Source organism: Lissotriton helveticus, chromosome 5_1, assembly GCF_964261635.1.
Source record: "Lissotriton helveticus chromosome 5_1, aLisHel1.1, whole genome shotgun sequence".
Classification (NCBI taxonomy): Eukaryota; Metazoa; Chordata; class Amphibia; order Caudata; family Salamandridae; genus Lissotriton; species Lissotriton helveticus.
Genome location: NC_136065.1, coordinates 1,926,662,103 through 1,926,676,722, shown reverse-complemented (window position 1 = coordinate 1,926,676,722; position 14,620 = coordinate 1,926,662,103). Strand labels below are relative to the sequence as shown.

At 51.2% G+C, this 14,620-nt stretch overlaps 1 protein-coding gene across 2 annotated transcripts in view; it reads left to right on the top strand.

The window, feature by feature from the left end:
- The window catches only part of RAPGEFL1 (Rap guanine nucleotide exchange factor like 1), a 260,579-nt gene that overhangs the window by 136,774 nt on the left and 109,185 nt on the right, over positions 1-14,620 (top strand). For both annotated transcript variants that reach the window (XM_078645530.1, XM_078645531.1), the window contains one exon: positions 9,421-9,533. In XM_078645530.1, coding sequence (XP_078501656.1) covers positions 9,421-9,533 — 113 coding nt within the window. The remainder of the gene's footprint in view (positions 1-9,420; positions 9,534-14,620) is intronic.

Below are 14,620 nucleotides of genomic sequence, written 5' to 3'. Positions count from 1 at the left end.
ACCACCAGCAAACAACCCACCAGTCCTTCCAACATCGCCTCAGTAATAGGCCGTCTCCTCCGCACCCGAGCCCCTCTCTCCCTCTCCCAACCCTCCAAAAGACGCCCTCCCAATTCTCCCGCCGAAGGGGCATAACCCCACCAGAGCTTACCCATGAACGCCAGACCTGCCAGTTTCCCCGCAATAGTCACCCTCGCCAAACCTTTGTCCATTAATCCCAGCATGAATTGCACCACCTGTTCTTCCCGACGCCACCTGTCCCGCTGCCGTACCGCTCCAAAACGCAGAAACTCCATCCAAGCCTGGTCGTAACTCCTCCACGTGGACACTGCCATGGACGACCTTACCAATTGAACAACCCGCGCTCTCCCACCAACCACATCTCCTCCGGCACCTCCGTCTTGACCGCCGCCGCCTCCGTGGCTAGCCCATGGAACCTCTGCCACTGTTGACGAGACAAAGCATCCGCAATGTCATTGTCCACTCCCGGCACATGCTGCGCCCGAAACAAGATATTGTGTTCCAGACACCTCAACACGAACACGCGCATCAGCTTTAGCACCTGAGGCTCCCTCGCAGACTACCGGTTCACCACCTGCACCACCGACATATTGTCCACCTTGAACAAATCACGCGCCCACACTGTCACAGCCACCACCAGCAGGAACAATTCCAAGAAAGCAATGCTCCTCCCCCCCGCCTGCCACTGCTCCGGCCATTGTTCCGCGCACCACCGGCCCGCCCAGTAGAGTCCGAAACCTCCGACTCCCGCCGCGTCCGATGACATCGTCACGTCCCACTCCCACTCCTCCGGAGGCGCCATGGGAACACCGTTGAATCGCCCCAAAAAAGTCAACCACATACACAGATCTTCTCTCGCTCCTGCTGATAGCCGCACGTGATGATGAGGCCGCGACAAACCGGACAAGGCCAATCCCAACCGCCGACAAAAAGTCCGCCCCGCTCGCACCACGCGGCACGCGAAATTCAAGTGCCCCAGCAACACCTGGACCTCTCGCACCAACACCTTCCGCTTGGCCAACATGCCCTTCACCAAAGCCACCATCGCCGACCGCTTGTCTTCCGGTAGGCGTGCTTCCATGGCCGCTGAGTCGAGCTCTATCCCGAGGAACGACAGCACCGTGCTGGGCCCTTGTGTCTTCTCTGGCGCCAAAGGAACCCCTAGGTAATGCATCAGGTCCGTAAAACTGCTCAGCTGCTGCTGGCAGTCCGTTGAACCGGGGCTACCCACCAGGAAGAAGTCGTCCAGGTAATGCGTAATCGCCTCAGAGCCTGTGCGCCAGGAAAAAACCCACTGCAGGAAAGAACTGAATCTCTCGAACAAGGCACACGACACGGAGCACCCCATTGGAAGCGCTCTGTCCACAAAAATTAGTCCATCCAGCTGTATCCCCAGCAACTGATGATCAGCTGGGTGAACCGGCAGCAACCGGAATGCCGATTTTACATTGCATTTTGCCATGAGTGCCCCCCGCCCCGCCGTCGTCACCAACTTCCTTGCGACGTCCACGGACGAGTACGACACCGACGCCAATTCTGCTGAAATAAAATCGTTCACTGACGCGCCCTCCGGCCATGAGAGATGTTGAATCAGGCGGAATTGACCCTGCTCCTTCTTCGGGACCACTCCAATGGGTGAAATGATCAGATCTTTCAATGGCGCTACCTCGAAAGGTCCCACCATCCTCCCCTCTTTCACTTCTTTGAAGAGCTTCTCCCGGACGATGCCCTTGTGTGCGTTCACGGACTTCAGGTTCTCCGCCCATCGAGCGATCTGCGGACCCTCGTACCCCAACCGGAAACCCTCCCTGAAACCCCGACGCAGCACCGTCGCATCGTCCGCCCGCGGATAAACCTCCAAGAAAGGTTCCAGCCGATCCAACCTAACCGGTGTACGGGCCTTTTCCCAGGGTACTCGCTCCCCCTCTCCCCCCCCCTCCCCCTGCCGGGCACGGGAGCCGGGTATTGACCCTGCGTGGGGCCTCCCCAAAGTCCCCAGCATCGTGCCTCTGGGTGTCGTTTTCCACAAAAGGAGCACTCGTGCCTAAATTTGCACGTCTGCCGGAGACAGGAACCCCTGTTAAAATCCCAGCAGGCCCCCCCGCTTTGGTTGCTCCCGGCACCCCCCGTCCCAACCCCCCCACGGGTGGGGCGGGCCGAAAAGGGGGGAGGGGCCAATGGCAAACCACTGGCCGTGTAGATAGTGCGGCCAAATTTCGCTCCACTCATGGTCTGTTGATACAGATCCGCGTCCAACTCCCCCCACTTAGCCTCCGGGTCCGACGCCATGCGCGCCCGGAACTCCTCGTCATAATGCGACCAAGCATTGCCCCCGTAAGTCACTTGCGCCCGCCGCACTACGTCCATGTATTTGAACAGCGCGACCGCCCTGTCAGGGTACATTTCACAGTACACGCTCGCATATATTAAGAAAGCCGCTGACCAATTCTCAATAGTAACCGGCACTTTCGGCCGCCTCGCCAACTCCTGCTCTTCTTCCTTCGACCCCTCCTTGGCCATCAATTCCCGGTGTAGCAACTTCAAAATCTCCACATACTCCCCTTTCCAGATTTTCTCCCTAGTCGCCATCGACAAATGCGCTCCCAGCGGCTTCGCCACCCCCATGTATGGCAGCTTCCTGACCGGCACCTCACAGCTCTCCTTCCCCCCGGCGCTCGCCGCCGCTGACCCGCCAGACACCACGTCCGTCCCAGAACTCCCCGACGCCGCGCTCGCCACCGGTACCTCGCAGCTCCCCTTCGCCCCGGCGCTCGCCGCCGACAAACCACCAGACGCCACGCCCGTCCCAGTACCCCCCGACGCCACGCTTTCCGCTTCAGTACACATTCCAGCATCCATCACATACCTACCCTTCACCAGTCTCACCTCCTCCCCTCCCCCAGCATCCGTCCCCACCGACACCTGGCGACCACCCAAACCACTTCCTCCCGCCTTGCCTCCATGAGGCGTGCCCAAGCCGCTCCCCGACCCCGTACTGGTCTTACCTGGCGTCAAGGCTGGCGTCCTCACCGGATCCCGCCGCCTAACCAGGTCCGCTGGGGGGGCCGTCACTCGCGGCACCACTTGCCGGGGGCATTCCTGTAAGACACTGCCAACAACATTACTGTCCTCCCCCCTGACCTCCCGCAGTTCCCCCTCCTCTTCCGACTCCAGTTCCTCATCCGCCAAAACCCTTCCTGTGGACACCCTGCTCAAACCCGCCTTGGCCCTACACTCTGTCATCAGTGTACCTAAATCCACACTCACTCTCCTCCTGTTCCCTTGTTGGTAATCAGTGTAACCCGCTGCACCGATGCTCCATCCCCGTCCCCCGGCGGCCGGATCGACCCATCGGGAGGGGGGCGTCTGAGAGCTATGGCCCAGCCATCCGTCGTCTGTCCACGCCAGGTCCCTCGTTGGAGCGCGACCGCCCGTACTAGGCAGAGCCGGCCCATCCACTCGGCGGGTTGGAGCCGCATGCTGCTCACCCGAGCCCCTACCCCACTGCTCCTGCCAAGAGAAAAACGGGGAAGTCCAGCATGCCGGGGCAAAACCCTCTCCGCTACCTTCCCAGCCACCCCTCCCCTCCGCCGCCGAATGCCCTCCTCGCCGCGCCGGCCGCCCCCCCCCATCCACTCTCACCCCACCCCCAGCTCCCCGCCCCGCCCGGCCCCCCCACGCTCCCCCCCAAACCCCCCCAACCACTCCATCCCAGCGTCTCCCCCTCTTGCCCCTCCGCCGCTCCACCTGCCCCGTAACCCACCCGCCCCTCCCCCATCCACCGTCCGCCCCGACTTCTGGATGCACCCCTGGACCCCCACTCCGCCCCCTTCTGCCCCCCCTCGCACCCTCTCCGCGCCACGCCCCCGCCCCCTGCCCCCTGGGGAGCCCCTCCTGCTGGGGGGAACTATGTCTTCATCTGTAGAGTCGACCCCCCCCAAGTCGTCCCCACCCCCTTCTCCCTCCTCCTCCCCTCCCTCCGAGTCTTCAATCATGAGCGGCGATTCCCCCCCCTGCCCACCCTGCCCCCTGACCTCCCCGTCCCCCATTGCTCCCCTGTCCCCACCCCCCTGCACCACTCCCTCTCCCCCCCCCCGTCGCTCCCCCGCCCCCCCCACCTCTCCCCCTTGACCCAGCACCCCTCCATCTCCCCCCCTCCCCGCCAGACCCCCTCCTCCCTCACCTCCCTTGGAGCTTCGTTTTCCCCCTGTCGCTGCCATTTCTCCTCCTTCGCCCCCTTCCACACCCTCCATCTCCATCACGGTCTCCTGCGCATCCCCCTGCCTTCCCCCGCCTCCCCCCACGCCCCCCAGGCCCTCCGCGCTGTCCACGAACTGCAACGGCGCCTTCTTCCGGCTACCGCGTTCCTGTCTCTGCCCTCCTCCCCTCTTCGGCGCCCCAGCCACACTCTGCCCGCCTCCGCGCGCTGCTCTTTTCACCGCTCCCGCCCCCTCCCCTTTCCTAGCGCGAGACCTGGGCGGCTCACACGCCAACACCGCCGCCGCGGCGCCATCAGCAGCGCGCCGCGGTGGCCTTACCCTCAGGTCGCTCTTAAGGAGATCCGTCCTGCCAGCTTCGCCGAGAAGGCGAAGCGCCTCCCGCACTCTTGGGTCGGCCATCGCGTCATCCGCCATCATCCAGGTACCGCGCACGCAAACCGCCGCCTCCTGCACTGCAACCACGTCTCTTCGCGCACCCCGCCGTCAAACCGCTCCCTGACCACACGATCCCGCCCTTCACTCGATCGCTAGATCCACTATCTCCACCAACAACCGTTTTCCTACCACAAAAACGCTCCTACTAAAGTCACCACAAATTTTACACTAGACCCCCGGCTGCTGGGTCACTGTCCCATAAAATGGTGACCAGTGACCCAAAATGGCCGTTTTTGCACCCTCCCAGCCCAAAAGGAGCCCAAAAACCACCGCCCAGCCCAACCAGCCCGAAGGTCCCTTCCTGTGTCCTCCGTCAATCTTCCCCTTCCCCTTCCTCCCGGTGCCACAAAATCCCCGGGGGGGCGAGCCTCCCTCCGGTCGGCCACCCCCCGCAAAGCCCCATTCCGATTTCATGCCTGACGGACTGTGATTTTGCAGCCAGGTTGGTTATTCCTGCTGTGAATGCAGCGAGTAATTCTCGATTATTGACTTCTTTGTTGTATCAAGCGCCTGTCACAGGCGTTGCAAGCGTGCATCCGTGAGCGGCGTAATGAGGCGTCACGTCTGCCTCTTCTCTAAGAACGCGTTTAAAAATGGCGGCATCATAAATTGTCCGTCTGCTTAGTTTGTATTAGGAAGATGGCGGCACCGAAGGCTGTCCTTCTCCTTAGTGTTTATCACAAGCCACATCCTGTTCACCGATGGAGCTTCATGCTGGCCCTGTGTATGGCCGCTCCTGGAGTAGGATCATATACGTCATTTTGTGCCTGTTGGAGCGGTATTATAGTTTTCCAGCTAGGTCACCGCTGGAGCTGAAGCGTGAGCATTTCAGAGTCAATATTGGCCCAGTAGTATTTACTCCTGTTCTGGTTGCAGTCAGTTCTACGTTGTACCGTATGCTTTTATGTATTTTAATTGATAAAGCAGCTGTATTATGCACCCTCAGCCTAGTCACTATTTGAGCTTTGTAACACAGTCGGTTTTGTCACTATATGAGGTATTTGTATTTGTATTTATTTTACTTGTAAAGCGCTAACATTCATCCTGAAAGGACATCACGGCGCTGAGAAAGAATTGCAAGTGACTTGATGACAGCAGTAATTGGAAATTATTGATCTGGCCTGGGAAAAAGGAATGTTTTTAGTTGTTTCCTAAATGAAAGGAAGCAGTCAGTAGTTCTGAGTTTAGGAGGTAACTCGTTCCACTTTGTTGCGGCAATGTGAGAGAAGGCCCTCTCTCCCATCCTGACAGTCCGAGCTCGGGTGATAGATGCTCTTCCTGAGGTCATAGATCGTAGGTTTCTAGAGGGTTTGTGGAATCTAATCCTGTCATGTAGGATGATGGGGCCTGTATCGTGAAGGACTTTGTGAGAAATACACAACAGTTTAAAAGTGGCTCGCTGTCTCATTGGGAGCCAGTGGAGCTCACGCATGCATTTTTTTGCTGAGTCGTATTTCCTTTTATTACAGATGGCTTTGGCAGCGGCATTCTGAACCAACTGCAATTTGGAAAATAGGTAGTCTGCCATTCCCACAAACAGTGAATTACCGTAGTCCAACCTGCTCATCAGTAGAGCTTGGACTAATGTTTTCCTGCAATCTGTCGGAACCCAAGGAAATAGTCGTCTAAGCATCTTCAAGAGGCCGAAACCTCTGCCGCAAACTATGGAAACATGAGATTTCATGGATAAATCTTTATCCAGTGTTATTCCTAAATTTTTAGCTTTTATAGTTGGGTTAGGAGGCAAGCCCAAATCACTAGGCCACCAACTGTTGTCCCAGACATGTGTGCTTCTGCCGAACAGTAGAATTTCAGATTTGTCAGCATTAAGTCTAAGACAATGGTCCTGCATCCAAGTTGCCAGTTCAGTTAGGCAGTTCGTCAATCTAGTTTTGGAGTCATCATTTTCATCAATGGTAACCATCAACTGGGTGTCATCCGCATAAGAGCACATTTCGACACCCCACTTTTTGCCGATGGTTGCCAACGAGGAGACGAACACGTTGAACAAAGTTGGGCTCAACGATGCCCCCTGAGGAACTCCGTATTTTATAGGTCGTGGGGGGGATGTATAATCACCCAGGCGAACTGATTGGGTGCGATCCGCTAGGAACGATTGTAGCCATCCAAGTGCTTTATCTTGAATTCCTTTCTCTGCCAAAGTATTCAATAGTTGATGGTGGGGTACGGTATCGAAAGCCGCTGATAAATCAAGGAGTATCAGAACGACTGTACTACCTTGATCTACCTTGGTTCTAATACTGTCTGTCACCGCCAAGAGAGTGGTTTCGGTGCTGTTATTTGTCCGAAACCCTGTCTGTGATGCGTCCAGCAGACCATTAACTTCCAGAAATGTGGAGAGTCGTCTGTTGACCAATTTTTCCAGGACCTTTGATAAGTAAGGTAACTGGGATATTGGTCTGTAATTGGCCGGATTGTTCACATCTGCCCCGGCCTTCTTTACTAAAGGGGTGACTAGGGCCTGTTTCCATGATGTTGGGAATTCGGCAGAACTGAGGGAGAGATTAAATACTCTGGTAACTACTGGACATATTACAGGGGTAAGCTGGGAGAAAATGTGATGTGGACATGGGTCAAGTGAAGAACCAGACTTGACCTCTAGCATGGCTAGAGGTGTCATAAGCTCACTCCAGTCACTACTGAAACTGTGTCATACACCCTCAGGCTGGTCACTTTCTGAGCGGTGTTAGACACTTTTATTCATGTGGTCACTCTTGGCATACAATTATCCTGTTCACTATTAATACTGTAGTATGCTCTCCCACCCCGGTCTTTATTTGTGCTGCGTGATACGTTTCTTTTGGTCACTAGCGCAGCTGTATCACACACATATCTCGGTCACTAGGAGAGCTGTATTTTGCATAAATCGGTGTGGATACTGTTGGAGTTATGCGATGTCTTGTTATAACCCCAGTCTGGTCACTATTAGAGCTGTCGTACTACATCCGTCTAGTCACTTTCTAAACTGTTAAGTAAACTTTCATTGAGGTCACTATTGACACTGCTTCTTGCACTTGTTGTGCTCACTAATAATGGCACTGCGGCATACCCTCCTGGTCTGTAATAAAGTTGATCTTTCCACATGTCCAGTCATTCCGAGAGCTGTATTACACACATTTCGATCAGGACGGAGCTGTTCATATCCTCAGAGTCTAATTACTGCTGGAGGTGAATTCTGTAGCTTCATTTTGGTTACTACTGAAGTTGTTGCACTTTCTGATCGCCGTGGAAACTCTATCAGTCACCCTCTCTTTAGTCTCTACTTGATCTGTCGTGCACTGTCTCTGGACCTGATCAATCCCTGTCTGAGCCTTCATACACCCTTTCTCTGGTCATGACTTGAGCTGTCATATACCAACAGCCCGGCTACTGTTGAAGCTGTTATCCACCCCCACTCCAGCCTGGTCAGAGGCCCTTTCTGAGTCAAACCCAAGGCAGCCTTTCAGTAACCTTGTCTCACCTGTTTCAGTAGACTGGGCCCACTTTTGGTTGAGTGGGCCAGGTTCAAGAACTACTTTTGCAAGTTATTAGCGCCTACCAGAGTATAGCATCAGTGAAGCCAAGGATTAAAGAATGTAAAATCCTAACCAAGTTAATACACCGTTATCAGCACGTAACTGCAAAAAATAAAGAATAATTACAAAGTCTAATCCTGGAAGCCATAATAAATACGGAAGTCGTTTGGCAAAAAATCTTACATTTACAACAAAATTAACAATAACAAAGAGGGAAATGAAGTGACTGCCTTTAATGACTCTTCTGTACCCAGGTGAAGCGGTCTTACTGGGTGAGCCCTGTACTGCATCTAGAGATCTGGCTTTTCAGCTGGTCGCTAAATGAACCAAGCCACAAGCAAGCCCCAGGTCCAGTGTATACGCAAGAATGTTACTCACTCTGCATGGGTAGGTAAACTACCCACATTTGTGCAGGAGTCTTCCGCTACAGTGTCAGTCCTTTTGGCCCCTTCAGTTCCCTGGTCACAAGAGATAGTTCAGGAATATGGTTCTTCAGCAGCAGGCAAGCAGGTCAGAGCAGCATGTGTGCCACACTGGTACCAGAGGCAAGTAGGACAGCTGCCTTTCAGCTTTGATTCTATCGCACTGGACCCTGGCACAGGAGTGTACAAAAATCGCCAGATTCCAGGCTCATGATAATTGAATATGTGTTTATTTTGTTGCATTTTCTAAACCTAAAGGCCCCATTCATAAAATAGGCCTAAAAAGGAACATTACCATATACAGGACAAAGTGGTCTCGACAAAATCCAGATAGATTTTATTTCATGCAGCACAAATCTCATGCATGACTCTGTGGAAATTAAAGATAAGATATCTAATGTGGTACGAGCTCTTCTGTCCATTTCCCCTGAATTTCCTGTACTTTAAAGTAATGTCATGTTGTGAGACAGGGCAGAAGGGATGGAGAAAGCAGCTCCGGCCCTCTCCCATCAGGACCAAATGGGCCTTATCTGTGTGAGGTGACCTTCCTCGGCCAAGTCTCAAGGTGTGAACTACACTGAGGTTGCCCAAAAAGAGAAACAAGCTTACACTAAAATCTATCCATTACTTCCAAGAAAACCAGAGGTAGCTTTAGGCAGCTGTTAATTTAGTCATAACGTGTACTTGAATGTATATGTAATTGTATATACCCTTTCAGGTCAGTATTTCTGTGATAAGGATCTGTTCCTTAAAATTTACTTCTTTTGACTCTCTTCTTGGTTTTAGGGTAACGCAGGAGGTTAGCGCCAACACCCGGAAGGTGAAGCCACTGTTCCGGCACTTTCGACGCATCGACTCATGTCTGCAGCCACGTGTGGCCTTTCGTGGATCCGATGAAAGTAAGTCTGCACCTGTCCCTGGGTTGTCCTGAGTCCAGGGATGATTTTGGGGGTGGTGGATGATTCATTTGCTGCTGGGAGCATCCCAGGAGGATTTAGGAGGGCCATTAAGAGGCGCCAAAATAACATCAAAACCAAACAACTTATTGTAAACTTAGACTGGCTTGCTAAGCTATCGCTGAACGGATGGGGCTCATTTTTGGACACAGAAGCCAGTTCCCTATGGATCCCCTTCCCTTTTCTGCTGCATTTAGAAAGTATCAACCTGCTCAATATGAAAGTGCCTACACCAGCTTCAAGTACTTGGTCAACGGCCTTGTCATCTCATGGCTAGACTGTAGACATGCTCCTTATTGTTCCCCTAAGGGCACAGTGTTTAGGTTCCAAGATGCCCTGAAGCGAAGCACGTAACCCACATACCACATCGTTATTTTGCCATTGACTGAAACTAAAATCCAGCATCCTAGTCTGACTAGGTGGTCCGTAGCAACTTAACCACAAGCAGGGCATATTTGATCCCATCCAGGTTTTGGGATCCAACCACGTACAGCTGATGTTTTCTCCATAGTGCCCCTGACTCCCAGGAGCAATCCTAGCTTCTTCCTATTGTTTTCCAGGCAGAGAGACCTAACACTTTATGGTCCTACAGCACTTTATGCCTGAGCTGAGTCCCTTGCATAGTGGCGTCGGGCTGAGTAGGAGGAAGCCGTCTATGCCTCTGACTTCCAGAAGCAGATTAATCATATAACTAGACTCTTTTACATAGTGGCTTCTAACCTCTAGGACCAAGTACACCCTATGCCTCTATACATCGTATGCCTCAAAGCCCAGCATAGCACCTTCCATCTTTCGGTACATGCTTGTCCTATACCTAGAGTCGACAGCATGGCAGCATCCTGCCGCCAAGAGCAAACATGAAAGGCTTAGTGGGTAATAAGAAAGCAGCAACAGGCACTCAGCAGAAATCAGCTGCCTCCCTTTCAATGTCTGCTGTAGAGTCCTTGAAGAGATGAGGATCTTTCGTCACCTTCCGTTTTCATCCAGAATAGAGCTGAGCGGACTATACATGATGGTTAGATACTCAAACATGATGTTGATAGGCCTGCATTGATGGGTTGGAGGAGTTGGCTCAGTGCTTTGTTTAAACAAGCATTTGCAATGCAATAGCTCTCGCATTAGGAAAGTTTGAGCTATTGGTATTGTAAATGACACATTTTTTATTTATGTTTTGGTTTTGAAAATAGCGAAATTAATAGCTTTGTCATTTACAATGCCAATAGTTATAACTTTTGCAAATGTGACACCTCTAGCATTTGTAATGCAATATGTGTTGTATTTACGTGACTTACATGTATTGATATTACAAATAACAATGGCTTTTCATTTTTTTTAAATAAGTAATGCTTAAATAAAAGTTATTGTAATTTATAATGGCAATAGCTTAATCTTTTGTGAATAACTTTTGTGAAGATTATGTTCAGTGTATTTTATTCTGACGAAAATCCAAGAACAGAAGTAAAATATTAACATCTTTTTGTTACATAGGTAGTAAAGCTTAAAACATTGAGAGAACATATTTGAACCAGTTGTTGTTGAAAGGTTGCATAGATTGATGCTGTGGTGGCGCTGAGTGATGTTGTGATGGCTAACGAGTGATGCTGTGGCGTACAGTGATGCTGTGGTAGCGCATAGTGATGTTGTGGTGCCCCTGAGTGATGCTGTGGTGCCCCTGAGTGATGCTGTGGTGGTGCTGAGTGATGCTGTATGCTATGCTATGTTTTGTTTTGCTATCCTATGTTTTGTTTTGTTATGCTATGCTATGTTTTGCTATCCTATGCTTTGATTTATTATGCTATGCTATGTTTTATTATGCTATGCTTTGTTTTGCTATGCTATGTTTTGTTATGCTATGCTATGTTTTGTTATGCTATGCTATGTTTTGTTGTGTTTGTTAAGCTATGCTATGTTTTGCTATGCTATGTGTTGAGTTTTGTTCTGCTATGTTTTATGTTATGCTATGTTTTGTTTTGCTATCCTATGCTTTGATTTGTTATGCTATCCTATGCTTTGTTTTGTTATGCTATGTTTAGTTTTGCTATTTATTTATTTTATTTTATTTATTTAATTTGTATGGCGCGTTATAACCACAGGGGTCTCTAAGCGCAGTCTGTCCAGATTTACATGAAAGATGTTACGTAATGAGATGTTACATTCACTTGAAAACAGCTGTGCACCTAAGAGCTACTCCATGCTTGCTTGTACAACACAGTTTTTAGTTTTTTTCTGAAGGGAAGTAAATTACTTTCCTTCCTGAGATCTGAATCCAATTTATTCCACAAAGCTGGAAGCACGTTGGAGAACGCACGGCCCCCCACCGTGGTCAGTTTGAAACAAGATTGGGACAGAAAAGTGGCGTCCGACGAGCGCAAAGTCCTACCCGGTGTGTAGGGGGATATTCGGGATTTCAAATATTTGGGTGCTTTGCCGTGCAGAGCCTTGTGAGCAATACACAATCCCTTGAATACAATTCGCTGACGTATTGGGAGCCAATGCAGCTCCTGCATCAGGGGAGAGGCGTGGGCAGTCCTGGGTTTTTTGAATATGAGCCTAGCTGCATCATTCATAACTCCCTGAAGCTTGTCCAGCAGCCGCTGAGGCAGGCCTAGGTATAGGGAGTTCCCGTAGTCCAGCCTAGCCAGAATTGTGGCTGAGACCACGTGTCTCAAAGTAGGGAATGAAAGCAATGCAGAGATCTTCCTTAGTTGTTTTAGGAGGCCTATACAGGTGCCCACTACAGTGGAAACCTGTTTTTCCATGGATAATTTGTTATCCACATATAGGCCTAAGCTTTTGACTGCGGCTGCCGGTTTTGGTGGTGTACCCAACTCTTTAGGCCAGAATTTATCGCACCAGGGGTTGCCCGAGATGGAAATGGGCAACACTTCCGTCTTGTCTGGATTGACCTTCAGGGAGTTCTCAGACATCCAGTTAACTGTGGTTTTCAGTATGTCCTGTAGCCTAGTGGATGCTCCTGGGCCATCATCCAGCCGGATGATGATCTGGGTGTCATCGGCATAGTTATACACTAGGCAATCCATCCTGTTCAGGAGAGCAATTAATGGCTGCAGGTAGATGTTAAAAAGTAGGGGTGACAAAGCAGAGCCCTGTGGGACCCCGCAGGTGATCGGCGCGGGGGTGGAGAGTAAATCGCCCAGCTGCACTCGTTGTGTCCTACCCTGCAGGAATGATGCAAGCCATGCATGTGCTGTGCCCATGACACCAAAGGATCTCAACCGCGACAGGAGCTGTTTGTGACACACGGTGTCAAACGCCGCGGAGAGGTCCAATAGTATCAGGGCACTTGGAGTTTTTACATCAGCCCGGGTTCTTAGCTCATCTAGAATAGATAGCATAACTAGTTCCGTGCTATGATTAGCACGGAACCCTGCCTGATTGGTCTCCAGCAGGTTGTTACTCTCTAGATGGGCCGAGAGAAGGGCTAACACATGCTGCTCAATCACTTTGGCCAAGAAAGGCAACTGAGAGATGGGCCGGAAGTTTTTCAGACATTTTGTGTCTGCACCGGGTTTCTTCAGTAAGGGGATCAGGCGAGCCTCTTTAAAGGCTAGAGGATCTATCCTATGCTTTGTTTTGTTATGCCATGTTTAGTTTTGCTATCCTATGCTTTGTTATGCTATGTTTTGTTTTGCTATGCTATGCTTTGTTATGCTATGCTTATGCTATGCTATGTTTTGTTGCGTTTTATTATGCTATGCTTTGTTTTGCTATGCTATGTTTTGTTATGCTATGCTATACTATGGTTTCTTATGCTAAGCTTTGTTTTGCTATGCTATGTTATGTTTTGTTATGTATGCTATGTTTTGTTGTGTTTTGTTCTGCTATGTTTTGTTGTGTTTTGCTATGTTTTGTTATGCTATGCTTTGTTTTGTTATGCTATGTTTTGTTGTGTTTTGTTATGCTATGTTTTGTCATACTATGCTGTTTTATTTGCTATGCTTTGTTATGTTATGCTGTGCTTTGTTTTGTTATGCCATTTTGTTTTGTTATGCTGTTTTGTTATGCTATGCTTTGTTGTGTTTTGCTGTTTTGTTTTTGTTATGCTATGTTTTGTTTTGCTATCCTGTGCTTTGTTTTGTTATGTTTTGCTATCCTATGTTTTTTTTGTTATGCTATGCTATGCTGTGTTTTGTTATGCTATGCTGGTGAGGGTGAGTGAGGGTAAGTGAGGGTGTGTGAGGGTGTGTGAGGGTGTGTGAGGGTGAGGGGGTGTGAGGGTGAGGGTGTGAGGGTGAGTGAGGGGGTGTGAGGGTGAGGGGGTGTGAGGGTGAGGGGGTGTGAGGGTGAGGGTGTGAGAGTGAGGGGGTGTGAGGGTGAGGGGGTGTGAGGGTGAGGGTGTGAGTGTGTGAGGGTGAGGGGGTGTGAGGGTAAGGGGGTGAGTGAGGGTGAGGGGGTGTGAGGGTGAGGGTGTGTGGGTGAGTGAGAGTGTGTGAGGGGGTGTGAGGGTGAGTGAGGGTGTGTGTGGGTAAGGGTGTGAGTGTGAGGGTGAAGGGGTGTGTGAGGGTGTGAGGATGAGGGGATGTGTGAGGGTGCGGGGGTGAGGGTGTTGTGAGGGTGAGGGGTTGTGAGGGTGAGGGGGTGTGAGGATGAGAGGGTGTGTGTGTGAGGGGATGTGTGAGGGTGAGGGTGTGTGTGATGGTGAGGGGGTGTGTGAGGGTGAGGGGGTGAGGGTGTTGTGAGGGTGGGTGAGGGTGTGTGAGGGTAAGAGGGTGTGAGGATGAGGGGGTGGGTGAGATGGTGGGTGAGGGGTTGTGTGAGGGGATGTGAGGGGGTGAGGGTGTGAGGGAGGGTGAGAGGATGTGAGGGTGAGGGGATGTGAGGGGGTGGGGATGTGGGGGTGTTTTTTCTGTACTGTCTAAATATATGCCTGTGTTTTGCGGTGTTGTAGACTTGTTCCCTGGGTGCACGTGTTTGGGTGGCCGTTCTTTGTGCCATCGACATAAGTACTCCCTGAGGACCTTACAAGGTCAGTGGGTGGTAGCCTTTCAAGCCCTTGTTTCTAGTTAAGC